We start from the raw sequence: 14,703 nt of genomic DNA on the forward strand, positions 1-14,703 counted from the left end.
CCATCCCAAGCCTCGAGTTTCTCATGTAATGCGCCGTACTGTAAGATTGAGTGATCCAATGTGCTCGAGCTAACAGATGGAAACCAACTGTTCTCGATATTTACTCCCTAAGCCTGAACGTATCAGATGATCAATAAGACAGAAAAGCCATTATTATCATATCACAGTTCATAAGATTATGCTCTTCAGGATAATATCTTCTGCCTCTGCAAATTGATTGAGGAAATCTATTAGACTTGTCGCTTGGAGCTGCTACGAACTTATGAAAATGTATCTATTGGAATAGCAGCTTATCCTCTGGGGTTTAAGCACCATCTTCCAACGCGATGACACTTACTTGATTTACTCTGCACACTCGCTGTTGATTCGGGGTGTGAGGAACGAGGCATTTTAAGAGATGTCTTTACTAGCTCCATCTGCAAAATCACACTTCAAGCTATATTATTCAGGATGGATGTTATTTCGCTGCTGGACCAAATCTGATTTTTAAAAAAGGGAACAGAATGTGTAATTTCATAATGAAGGACTGTAATTTGGTAGGCCAAAACATATAGATGCACATTTTCTTAGCAGAGCTCTGAAGGAGATGGGAAATAAATTAGTAAGAATTTAAAAAGATGAAGCGCTCTTGGAAAACCATTGGTCTGGAACTGAAATTCTCCTATTAGCAAGCTGAATAGCCCTCAGATTTCCGATCAAAATGCAAGTTTCAGAGAGGAGGACAGAGAGAAGGAATAATGTAAAATTCATGACGTACAGATCAGAAGACACATTAGGTTTTAATCTTTTGTTCTGCCACACAGCTATTGCTTTCATTTGTGTTTTATTATGTTGAGGATTTAAAAGCTGTTCACCATCAATGTCTGTGTCGTAAGAAAACCAAGACTCATCTAATGCTTTTATACTGTTTATGTATTCCTATTTAAAATGAATTATTAGTCACAATAATGTGTTTGCTATAAGCTACGCTAAGATGCTACATTCAAAACGCAGTCACTAAGACAGCATTTCAAACTGTGCTCGCGAAAACATTCCTCGTTTAAAGATTAGTTTGTTTTCACGACTAGCACAGAACGTACATTTTCAAATGAAATGTCAAATAAAACTGACACTGAAACATGATGCCCTGCCAACATGTGTAGACCTGATGCAGCAACTTTTCCAACAAACAGAACTAAAGCACCTGTGCCAGCTTTCCGTGACAATAGGGCAGCTTGTGAAAAGATTTCATTTTCACAAGTTGGGTGAGTCATCACCTGGAGGGTCCTGAGTGCCGCAGAGCAGATAAAGTCCCAACCGTTACAGATGGGCTTTAAAGGAGTGTATGAAACCCCACAGCAGGTGAACTGCTGGCTTCTGCAGGAGACAGTATTCCTGCGGCACTTGATATTTGCGCAAATTATGGCCACAACCTGTAAACAATCAGTGATTAAAAATAAGCTACACAAAAAAATAAGAATTTGTGAAACGTGGGAATACATGAAATCAAGTGCGAAAATATTCTAATTCCACCACTGAAAGACGAATAACCCCAAAAAGATGAGCTGTTAATGCTCACAAAAAAGCAAGCTAATTTTCCTAATTGGCATGATTAGCCAAGCCCTCCACAAAAACACAAAACAAACACTAACATTAATACAAGTACAAGTACACACATTATAAACACAAAGAAAGGTTATTTCAGATTTTAGATATTATATTTATCATTACACTTCTGTGAAAACATGCTTTTACAGTACATTATCATTTTAAAAAACATTTATATTGCAAATTTACATTGATCGTATCTAATGGGACTTCACACAACAATTCATAGTGACTCAATAATATTGGCAGTGCTACAATATCATAGACTCCAAAATACTGTATTTTTAGACACAGATTTCTTCTTTCTTTTTCATTTGGTGTCTTTGATTAACCTTTTAGAAACTGCAGCTCTTTCATGGATGTTGGCTTTGTAAAGTTGTCTGTGGTTGGCTTTTTTGAAAGCCAGGACTTCAAGGTGAATACTGAAATATGCATTCATTTTGTTGCAGTACTTCTGTGTTTTGTTTGGACACAATCCTTCTTATTGTTTAACAGTCCCAATTATTCACTTTCAGTTATGCCCACTATTCCACTTTGCTGATGAGGTTTTGCCATGCTTTGAACATACAGTCATGACTGTTTTTAAAACACATTGAGCTGTTAAGGTTTACATGATTTGGATTCTTTGGACGTCTGACAAGTATGTACAAATAAATTTGTGTTTTTGCAAATGTGTTTTGTTTTTTTGTCATTATTTTGTCATCATTATAAAATACATCAGGGTTTATGGCCAATATAGTGAGAATATCTCAAACTTGATTATAAAATTCAGAAACTATATATATATATATATATATATATATATATATATATATATATATATATATATATATATATATATATATATACTCTAAATATGCAATTTGCAAATTTGATAGTTTGTAATGTAAATCAATGGAATCTTTATAAATGTAAATTTACACAAAATGCATAAATATATCAGCTGTCACGCTATATTACCCAGTAATAATAATCATAATAAGACGGTATTTCGATACTTAGTTATACGATTGAGGCTTTATTGTTTTAATTAGGCAAACAATGCAATGCAATGTTATTTGTTACTGTTACTATATTGTTACTGATACATTTTACATTTACATTTTAACATTATTAGTTTTTGAATAATCAAGTAAACCTAAGATGCTTCGGTCTAGTATGTTCATCTTGAGATACTGCTAACTATATAAAAGTAATACTCGTGTTTAAATGATAAAAAAGAAGTAATAATTACAGGTTTCACAGATGAAGATGGGCACTTTTTAGATTAAGACTTTACTGTATAGATCATGAATTATTAGTCAAGACCCATGAAAGTTATGCAGTTTTTAATAGTTTTGCTCTCAGTTTCTGATCTCTTAGTTAGAAACGCATGTATCAAGTATGATACAAAGGCATTACAGAGTTAAATATTTAAAAGCTATAAGCGTTAAATGTAGAGTATCTAGCGTCAAACATCAAAATGTTGTGATATGTTCTGTTGCACTGAAACTGGAAATGTCTGCAATATTTTTGAGCACAGTGTGCAGGCTCGCTCATAATATTGCTCATCGACAGGCTCGTAGAGCGTGTCCTCGTAATTCTGTTCTCCACAACTCCCCACTCTTAGCTGCGCAGCAGGCCGAGGTTATGCTACCCGCAGAGACAGCATAGGACATGCAGTTTCCACTTTGTGGGGGAACAGATGCACACTGAGATGGTTTAAGATGTATATGTCAAGGGGTTCTCAGGCCATTATGTTGTTATCAACGCCACTACACCGTTTCCTGGCATAAAGACGCCTCAGGGAGGAGTAATAGCTGTTTGAAGGCAAGGTTTAAGAGATAAATATGTAGTGTCTCTGTTTGTTGGGTCTTGGTTCTCCTTTACATCTCCTTTATATGATAGGTTATTGCACCAAAGACACAGAAAATAAATCTGTTTTGATAAATATAAAAAAGTTGGTTCCTCTACATTCATCCTCATCACATTCACTAGCGTGGCTGCAAAGAGAAATGGATCACCCCATCTACTATGAGTTTGGCAGCCACTTCCAACATATGTGGTAAAAGCGGCATTATGGCTCCAAAGTGCTATATAGAGGGGAAAGAGCGCTCCATACAAGTGACCCATAACTTTGATGTGCAGAGGTACCACTGAGTGAGTGGATGTGTTCAGCACTCATCACCAGCTGTGATTGATAGGTACGCCGGAGTAGTTCTGGCCGATGGAGTGTGGCTCTCACTCAAACGACTGCCATACCACAGCATCTCTGTTTACTCTTATGATTTACTAACGCTGCTGCCGCCACTAGCTCCCAGTGCACTGCTGAGACCCGATGCTCTCTTCAAACGGAAAGCTTTTAGAGAGCTCAGTTTAGAGATCAAACGCTTGTGATCCCCAAATTGCTGTGTGGTTGCTGTATAAATATTACCAACCGGTGCCTCTTTGTCATGACATTTTACATCTCACCAAATGCAGAATAGTTGTCATTGTGACTCATATGTGTGATGCTTAATATTTTTGTCTAGACTCTAGAGAAACTTTTATAACGTGTTTATGAAAAATAAAAATCTGAAATAAAAGCTGACAACGGTGGATCATGAAAGTAGCTTTCTGGTTTGGAACAACAAGAGTACACACACACACACACACACACATATATATATATATATATATATATAAATGATGACAGATATCACACCAGTAAGGAACACAGAACTTGTTTTCCATTGTGATGCCCTTTCATTGCTTTTCTATGTAATTGTGACAGTGATTAAATAAGACAGTTCAATAAACAAGTTAACACTCAGTAACTTACATTTTAGGCACAATATTCAGAGTACATTTGTCTATTGTTGCTATGCCAATGAAAATAGTTCCACACAAAGTCGGAGGATAATTAACTAGGAATGGAAACAAAATATTAATTCTTAAACCTTCAAAACATTAACAAATCAGTTTGAGCTTGTTTCAAACATAAATTCTGCAAACAATGACTTGCTGGATAAATTTTTACAGTACCTTCATTGTTTATTCTTTTTTATTTGAAGAATAAATTTGATACTTGGGGAAAAAATGCAATTGGTTCTTAAACATGTTTAAGCTGAGTTTGCGTTTCAGTGGCCAGTGTAGCGGTGGTCTTCGAAACAGTGAATCGTTTTGCTAAGGAAATGGTTCAGATGGTATAGCGACACATCAGAGGTATATCTGAAGGAATCCATTTGTCTGAAAATACTATATAGTTGGCAAACAAAACAGTACGGAAAAACAGAAGCATGTTGGAAATTAGACTATTTGAAAAACAGTATGCAAAAAAGTAACCAGGACTGCTTGGACACTTACTATACTATAGGCCAAGAAAGAAATTAAACTAATGAAATTAACCATTAACCATTATTTTGCTACAAATAAAACCATACTAGTTAAAATTATGATACACTGACTGTAGTTTAACCATGGTATTTGTAGTAAAACTCTGGTTATACAAATGGTAATCAGTATGCCAAAAAACACTACACCTCTTATACTTTTACCTTAATTTAAGCTATTGTTTCTTTTTGTAAGGGTTTGTGAATGGCTGTGAAACTAACATAGTACCTACAGTACTAAGCAGCATGAGATTTTGGAAGCAGTTATTCATGTTTTTCTTAATTGAAAGAGTCAGTTCTGAATTAATTGTGAGCGTTCTGAATTAATTGTTTGATGGAATGATTCAATGACTCATTCATAACCACTTGTTTTGTTCCACAATAAATCATCGGTTGTTCAAATGAAACAACTGAATGATTCAGTGAGGACTTGAAATAACTGCTGTTTGATTTTATAACATTTTTGAAATGTTATTTTATAATTCTAGTTTTTCGTTGGAAAGGCTTGTGCACGTGTGTGTAATGAGTAATTGCTGTCAGATTAGAGGGGCACAGTTTGAATCTCCGGGGTCAAGCCAATAGTTTTGAGAGAGTGACAGAGTAAAGCGTTATCCTAGCGTCTGCTTGAGTCTCTACGAGCACAGGTGAGAGCTGGAGAGATCTTGATGAAATATTAAAGGCCTGTGAGCTGATGCAGGGCCAGGACGAGGGCACTCAGGGGGCACTGTCTCCTTAATTACTGTGTGCGGCAGTTTCACTATTTCATTTGGGAAAAATCCCAGATTGAGGTTATGTTCAAATTGCCCTTCTTCTGCCACAGAGCGGACTGGACTACGGTGCCCGGAGGACACGGCTCCTGATTTAATTAATGCTTGGGTGTGTTATGCCCTATGTTAGTGGGGGGGTTTGACGAGTCATTAGGTAATAATAATGGCCCCAATCTCAATTAAACCGCATATTTAAGAAACAATGACCACTAATCGATGGCATAAAAGTACAATCAGAAGTATTTACAGTGTAAACAGCTCTTCACAGTAACGCTAATTATTTGCACTGATGAAATTAAAGACACAGCTGACTATAAAGGGGCTTTCAGTGTGCTGAGTTTCAGAGATCGGCATAGTTAAAGAGCCGGCCATGGTTATTAGTGTTATTAACGTAATCCCTCTCTCCTCATGGTCTCCTGGAGCATTGATCCTCCAAAATGGAGTATGGATCCCACTTTATCCACTGTCTTAGAACAGCGCTAGCTCACCTTGTGTGTTCTGTCTATCCCTACATGGACAGTAGATATTCAAAGCTATAATAGTTAAGCTGATGCTGATGCAAAACATATCATGGCTGCATCCAAAATTGCTTATTGACTAATAGACCGTACTTATAATATAATACTCTATAATAATAATAATAATAATAATAATAATAATAATATCATTGTGTATAATATCTATAGTACATGGCTGGTTTTTGTCTGATCCACTTCATATTACTGTAGTTTCCAAAAGAAATGAACACTAGAGGCAGTAAAACTCTTAAACCTTTTATTCCTTTTCCTACAAATTTACAGAGGTTCAATTATTAAAGAATCATTTTCACACAATATATCATGTTATGACTTCAAAACTATATTATGTTGGGATATTTGAAAACCGATGCTTTTGAACATTAGCATCACACATATCCAGCTTCATATATCTCATATTATTGGTTTGTTCAGTAGCTCACAAAGTATAGAGATTTACTAAGAGACATTAAGAGACAAGGAGCTCTGGTTCGAATCCTGTGTAACTAAATTTGTTTGACAAACCAGTTCAAATCAGTGCAAAAGGAAGTTGAAATTATGTGGTTGCGTTAACAAATGTGTTTTTATATCAGTTTTGCATTTTTAGCAAAATTTAGAGTTGGATTTGGATGAGGGCATATTTCCAACATGATAGAGCAATAACAACAGGAACAGTCCACAGATAGGCCTATTTCAATTCTAAAGCACCGCAATACACTTATATCAACAAAATATAAATGTACCAGGGTTCATATATTTAAACCTGTGTTTTTAGTACGACTCAGTCGACATTACTCTTTGAAACTGCAGTAAAACGTGCAGTAAGGTACGTAAAAATGCACAGTCTTTTTATGAGAACAGGTCGGTTTTTTGTACTATGCTGGAAGCACATGTAGTAAACCTTCACAAGAGAGAGTGTTAAAGGTCCACTGATCTCCAGTATGCCAACAAAGCCTCATCACTTCAGTCCCCCTGGACACCAGAGACTACGGCAGAAAATCCGTCAGCCCTAAAAGAGCTTGTTGCTGAAATTGATTAGCATTTAGATTGTATCTAGTTTGATTCAAAGGAGGAGAGGCTACAGATGGTTTGAAAGCAGCAGATTTAAAGTAGATTTTGAAAACTGCCTGTAAATGGATGCATTTACACGCAAGTCATTTCATGTTTTCTTTTAGGCCTATGTATCCTCCACCCCCGGAACCCCGTCTGTTATCTAAAGTCCTCTGAGGGCTGCCATTACTCACTTATCATATTTTTAGTTAATAGTATTTAACAGTGCATTCATCTACTTCATGAGAGATTCCTCTTTTGGGAGAAGCCTTAACCATGAGGTTTGATCTCAGATACTAATTTTATAATATGATACATTTATTAGTATAAATTTAACATCCACTACAGCCGCATGACCATAAAACGAATGAAGTTCGTTCATCTTCTCTTTCCGAGACCATGTGCATTCTTCATTGCAATGGATAATGCTAAAACATGTTCCTATCAGTATGCTCTTTCCAAGGGCTTGACATTAAGAAGAATAAATAGCACTGGTTTCACAACACCACCTAATTCATCAAAGTCGCTGCCACGAGTACATGCCCAGTGTGAATGATCAAACACTAGCTGGGCTTTTGGCGCATGCTGAAGGCATCGGTGCATTAGAAGGCACAGGAACTGTCTGCTAATCAGGAAAACTATCAATCCCTTTCATGAGATGCATTAGAAAGCCACGGTTCTAGGGTTTCAATACAATAATCTAAAAACAAATCAATTTTCTGGCAAAATCTAACGAGGTATCTAGCGTCGAAGCATTTGTTCATTCGAATGCATGAGGTGTTGCTGTAACTTAACACGCTGTCACTATTTGGCTCTTCCGAATTAAACACATTTGCAAAGTATTAGCTTAGCACCTAGGAAACCACAGTAAGACTCAATACACTGCCCAAGGCCTTACTCATCTCAGACCTATTAATGTAAATGACAAGTATTTTGGAGTGTAAAGAGGAAATGTGTAGTTGGCACCAATGAGCAAGCTTTTTTTAGTCCTTATATATTTGCTGCTGATATAAGAGAAGTCCCAGCTACTGATAATAAATTCCCGCTGAAGCGCATGTTGTAGGTTTTTTATTTATCTGCTGCCCTCTTCTGGCAACGTTCTATGAGGCATTCTAGGTTTTGAATTGTAGCCAAAATCTTTCATTTTCCTCTTTTGTGAGGTCTGTTGCTGACATATTGAATTCATTTATCTCCAGAAGCCACCAGCTAACACTGTTTTATGTGCTAATTTAATAATTTAGATAAACATAAAATTATAAATGTGGTATGTAGTGGACTGGAGTTATTCAACTAAAACCAAGAGTGCTCTGGGGGGAAAAAATGTACTGCAAGTAGGAAAGACTGCTTTATCTTTGAAGGAAGGCCATATAGCATATATATATATATATATATATATATATATATATATATATATATACACACATATATATATATATATATATATATATATATATATATATATATATATATATATATATATATATATATATATATATATATATATATATATATACACATATATATATATATATATATATATATATCAAATCATAATTATTTTATATTTTAACAAAGTCAAATATGAATATATTGTAAGCCATAGCAATATGCTTTGATGTTACTGTGTTACTGTTGGTTTTTTGTTGCTTTTTCATTATGTCATGTTCCTATTAGTTTATGTTGAGAAATATTATGATCTGTACGTCTTTTCTTTAACTGTCCTTATTGGTGCAATTTGTTGAACCAATATCAAACCCAGTGTCAAGTTTATTGTGATAATTCATCTAAGCACATTATAAAAGTACAATAAAAAGGTTAATGTTCCACTGTGTTCATGCCTTGCACCATATCTGAACTCCTGTTTTTCAAAAACTGCTTAATGCAAAATGTAAAATAATAATTCTGACAATAATACAAAATATCCAAAAAAAAAGAAAAACACCATATGGTAGACATGCTGGGGACCTACACAAGCAGCAGTATGGTCTAATGTAAAGACCGTCTTAATATTCTCCATGCAGCCCTTATTCTATGAAAAATTGCTTGCTGAGTTTAGTCCGAAAGCACGCTGGGCACAAAGGAGTGACTCTGCAAATAGCACCACACACGCACGCACACACAAGCAGCCTTTGCAAATGTTTCACAGAAATATCACATAAATTGTCGTTATTTTCCTCCATTTCAGTTATCCCACAGTGATGATTACACTACATATGCATGTGGTGCCATGGAAAATCCATTTGCATTGTGTCTTTTAAAACATTTTACATTAGTTGTCTCTTAAAACTGCATTAAAAGTTACCCATTAAGATGTTTTGTGGTTTTACTTCTTTAGGTTTTTAAATGTTCCATTTATGATTATATCATGAGCAAAGCATACAATTTTCAAAAAAGAAAGATGGATTTGCTATTGGTGTTTTATATATAGTTTATATAATGATGCAAAGAAACAACAGAAAACCAAGCCAACTGATGTTTTAAGACCTTTGTCCCTTCAAGGCAATAAAGTGCTTTGACAAGACATTCTACCCTCAGTTTTATCTGAAAGATTTAAATTATATATAGACAATGCTTAAATATACTGAAATCAGATGACTGATTGCAGAGCTACTTATATAATCTTCAGGCACAGTATGAAAAATGCAAAAACATTTACAAAAAAGAATGGCTGAATGTATGTCTTTTATAACCCAGTTTCTCCATCACAGGCCAGCATGTGTCCTCAATGAGTTTGATCTCATCTACAGCCATATTCTCTTTCCACAAGTTGATTTTGGCAGGTGATATATCTCCTTCATATATCAGATTATACAAAGTTGTAGATGTGGCAAATATCAGCTGGTTTAACGCAGCTGGTGCAACTGGTATCCCAAGAAAGTTATGTATCTTTCTCGCTGTCTCTTCAGGAAAATATACAATGTCTTCAAATTTGACTATGAAGTATGTGTGTGGGGGAAGGCTTGAGCTCACTTTGAGCCCTGCTGAATTGTGTGCCAGCCATAGCTGAGCTAGCAGCTGTACAGGGTTGGGATCTAGCTGGGAAAGGATCTTCTTCAAAGAAAGGAACTGAGAGTCCACTACAGCACAACCCTGATCCACACCATCGACGTTATGCTTAAAAATGTTGATGATGTGCCTTTTAATATTCTTACGCAAGTACAGGCTTGGCTTGCTGCTGTAGAGCATTAGATAAATCCATGCACGTGGGTCTCTGACCACGTGAACTGAGCGAAGTGAGTGTCCTATGACCTCTTGAAGATATGGCAGCTTCAAGAACCAGCCGCCACTGCCCATGTTCAGCACTGGCCGGGCATTTGGGTACTTTACCATGTGCTGCCTGAGCTCTTGAATGTATGCGATGTCCATATGGGTACCCTTGTCACCCCCTGTTCTTGTTTGCTCTGACAGCAGCATTCTTCTCCTTCTAGGTCCTTTTTCTTTGACTTTGTTATCAGTTTCATCACTGCTCTGGTGCAACTGAATGTTTTGAAGGTGCAGTTTCACATTGTGGACTATGGAACTAAACCATCCCTGAATGACTCGAAATCGTCCATTTTGTGCATCTGCTTTGGACCACTCGCAAGCATCCACCAGAGAGACAAAAGGAGATACAGGGTACCGCAGGTAGGTCGAAGGGATCCGAAGGTATACAAAGTCAGAGCTATTATCGAAAAGGTGCTGAAGGATCTCTGCGCCCGAGCCTGGCATGGATGTAATCGTGACGATGGGGAGAAGCTCATGGACGTTGGACTCTGTTCCATCATATATGCTGCTATCTTTCGACTTAACATTGCACAAAAGCTGTTCACATCCATAAAAAAGTGATAAAAGTTCAGTCACCCACAAAAACAGCACACAGAACAGAGTGCAATGAATTAGCATATTGAAAGACATATGAAACTTCCTTTTTTTCATTACATAAGTTAAAGCCAAACATAAAGTCAAAACCACAGAGATGTTTACCACCGATCCAAAATCAAACACAAAATCTTTTGTTTCTTGAATAGGCAAGGTGTGAATTTCCCGGCCAAACTGAACTATTCCTCTGTTGTCTTCTGTTTTAGCAAAGCCCGCAAAGCCCAAGTAGCCATGTCTGGCCTCAATGTCTTCATAGTTTGTTACAACTGACACAACTGTCTCTGTGTCATTAAGAGTCACTGATATTTTGACTCCAGTTTTACTGTTGTCTATGAATCTACAGTCTGAGACCTTGACGTACGGGCCATGCATCAAATAAGCCACTCTAGTGACAGTGTTCTCCATGGGAAAGGTCACGTTTATATACTGCGTCCATCTCTTTTTGAATTCTGCAGCCTGTTCTGCCTCTTGTATCCTGGCAACGGGGCTGGATCCTTGAGCGTCCAGCCAAAACATTTTGTAATGTGCATCCCACACATCCATCAGAGCCCCATTGTATTTTCCGAATGATCTGTGAGGAACGTACCTGAAATCAATGTCAAGGTTGTGAAAAAACGCACTGAGAGAACTGAGAGGGGAGTGCTCATGTTTCTCAATGTGGTCCAGAACAAGTAATGTTTGAGAGTTGAGAAGCACAAGTGCTCGATAAACACTCTTTAGCTTCATAGCGGATGAATAGGCCGACACAGACTCTCCACTCACAAACAACATGTCCTGATGCGATGAAGCTGCAATGACCTCCCCAGCAGTATCCCCGACTTCCTTTTCTCCCCATCGTAGCCACTTTGAACATTCCCCCAACTGTCCCTCCCATGGCTGATTGCACTGGCTGGTGGGTGAAGGGGCGAATACCAGCACATTGTTAAGATAGCTGTATTTAGGGCCATATAAGGCCTCAGAAACAAACACCAGTCCATTTGGTGCAAAAGTAAAGGAGTTTTGATCAGGGTGTTCATGCCCCGGGTTAAAGTTCGTCCAGCCTTCTACCCAAGAGTAAGGTTGTGCGTGGACAATATCATAAACTGCTCGCCCTCCTAATTTTCCAGATTTAAATGACACAAAGGTATTACCTTGAGCTTGAGGTAACCCTGCCCCATACGTCACCACCCCCCAGTTGGAGAAAATGTGCATGGTTGCTTTGTCAAAGTCGGGTGGAGGCTGTGGAGTTAAAGCAGGGTCATACCATATGTACTCTGTATGTAAAGTAGCCCAGCGTTGGGCTGCCGAATGCACCATAGGTCCATCTTTTGGACGATGCTTCCTAATCTGCTTGGCCAGCCAGTTTCCCGAGCCATTTTGGATCACGTATGCATCCAGAAATACAAGCTGGCTCTCTGGCCCATAGAACCAGTTGTAATTGGAGTCTGCAATGCCAACCGTTCTTTGAAATCCAGGAAGCATTGTAGCAAAGTAAAACATGAAGTGAGCCCTGAGCCAGTTGTTCTGTGTGTTGTCTATCTGAAAATGACGCAATGCTAAGTAAACATACTGTGTGATGGATTTTGCTGTGTAGCTACCATACGCAACACCCTCATCAAGAGAGCCATCGACAATGTGGCTGAGAAGGAACATAGTTTTTTCCATGTAGTTCACTGATATTTGCTTCCATAGCATGGTCTCTGGGTCATTATGTTCCCCTGCCACAAAAGCACCAATGAGAATGGCTAGTATATTAGTTGTCTGATGGTTCTGTATAAACTGCTTTCCCCATCCCCTGTGCTTGGAAAGCTCGAAAAGCTCCTCGGTAACAGAACGTATTTTCCTGAGATATCGCAATCTTCTGCGGGTGTCAAGAAAGGTGTAAATGAAATCATACGCCGTGGCAAATCCAGTGAGGGAGTGGGCGATGGGAACCTCATCATTTGGCGCACTGGACACCATCCAATCTGGATATTCCACCATTCGGTCCATGTACTCAATCAAAAACTGAGAAGCAGCAGCATCCTCAGGTTGAAGCAGACAGTATAGTGCAAGAGGAGGCAAATTGTTACCATAAATCTCATTCCATTTCTTGCCGAAATCTTCGTGGCTTACCGGAGGCTGGTAAACAGCTGCGTTGGATAACATAACAGAAACAGCATTACGAATAACTTTAAATATGTGTCTATGCGTGGTGGTGGCCCTCTGTTTCATCAAACGCAGTTCTGTCTGATCAAAGTATAGCTTGGGGTGAAGGTGTGCCGCCAAGGTGGTATTGTCTGTTTGGTGTTCATTCAAGGACAAATATCTGTCTGAGGCAGATGAAATTCCACAGAAAGCAAGTCCCACAGCCAAGACGCAGAGCAGAACCGCAGACCTCTGCATGTTCTCCATGACCATGATCCAAGAAACAGATGTGGTGCTTTTCTCTTCAAAAGCTCCTCCTCTAAAGCTCCCAAAAATTTGTTATTAGTCCAACTTGTACTCACATGCAGAGCTGCAGATACTTTTTCCTTTCAGGCAAAAACCCAAATGACTATGGCGGTATTTATGTAGCCAGTAGGAAGCGTTCCCATTTCCTTGAAAAAACATTAACTCCCATAAATGGTTATCCGGCTAAACGAATACTTGATAAACCCACGCAAAACATTTTTCTTCCGCATTTATTTGTACGCTGTTGTGTTATTTAACCGCGTACAAAAATCAGTCTCGCTGTTTAAAACGATATCCGCACAAAGTGCCATAACGGAAATATAATAAATGCAGAGATGTGTCAAAGAAACTTCCGTCTTCAGAAACCGTCATTACAAGTTTGATCCTCTGCTTCCCGCGGGTCTTGTGGAAGTTTTCAGAAAGTTGCAGCGTTCTCTAGTAACTATTCACAGCAGCATGTAAAGTCACTCTTAACGCCTTTTTCTCATCTTGTTACACGTGAAGCGAGATAATCCATTAATCCACTTTGAGGCGAAGGAAACGTACCGCTTGCTGTGTCGTTTATCTAAGTGGTGATGTTTTCTGATTTGATCTGAACTAAAGACAGATATGAAGAATCCACGATGCCATTTCAATGTCACTTTTAAGGCTATAAGGTTAAATTTCCTGCGTTACATTCTTCTTCTGTCACAACACTGTCCCATCGTTGTAAGTCAAGTAGCTTTTTCCATCTTCCAAGTTATCTAAAAACGTAACAACTATCGCTGTCAGCATTAACCATTTTAATATGGTCGATAGATGGCGTCCTAATATCACATTAAGGGGTTTATTAAACTGCATTTCCGGTATTAAAGTCTTTTTGTTTATAATTATCGACTAATCAAACGAATTTGCTACTCAGATATAAAGTACGGTTTATAGGCTATATCAAATATAATTTGATCAATTCGACTTGTTCAACAGACACAGGTCACAGTAATGTTTTTCTATCAAACTTACAAACACAAACACATAGGGAGCTCCAAAAAAAGGTACAGTAAAATTTTGAACATAAATAATGAAGTTCATAATAAAAGTATGGTGATGTGTATTGTTTTAATTTGATTTAAAACATTTAGTCTTTCATATGATGGAAGCTAAATGGAGGAAATTGGGATCATTTAA

General features: G+C 37.7%; 1 protein-coding gene across 1 annotated transcript; it reads right to left on the minus strand.

The window, feature by feature from the left end:
- Positions 1–8,935: 8,935 nt before the first annotated feature.
- dsela (dermatan sulfate epimerase like a) lies at positions 8,936–14,312 on the minus strand. Its single transcript, XM_043224163.1, has one exon. It carries the CDS (start codon positions 13,504–13,506, stop codon positions 9,922–9,924), a length of 3,585 nt encoding a protein of 1,194 aa, XP_043080098.1. The 5' UTR covers positions 13,507–14,312; the 3' UTR covers positions 8,936–9,921.
- Between the last annotated feature and the right edge of the window lie 391 nt (positions 14,313–14,703).

This window comes from Puntigrus tetrazona, chromosome 2, assembly GCF_018831695.1.
Source record: "Puntigrus tetrazona isolate hp1 chromosome 2, ASM1883169v1, whole genome shotgun sequence".
Taxonomy (NCBI): domain Eukaryota; kingdom Metazoa; phylum Chordata; class Actinopteri; order Cypriniformes; family Cyprinidae; genus Puntigrus; species Puntigrus tetrazona.

What these genes read in the sequence shown, in the direction of transcription:
- dsela (XM_043224163.1), bottom strand. Translation starts at nt 13,506, where the DNA reads ATGGTCATGGAGAACATGCAGAGGTCTGCGGTTCTGCTCTGCGTCTTG.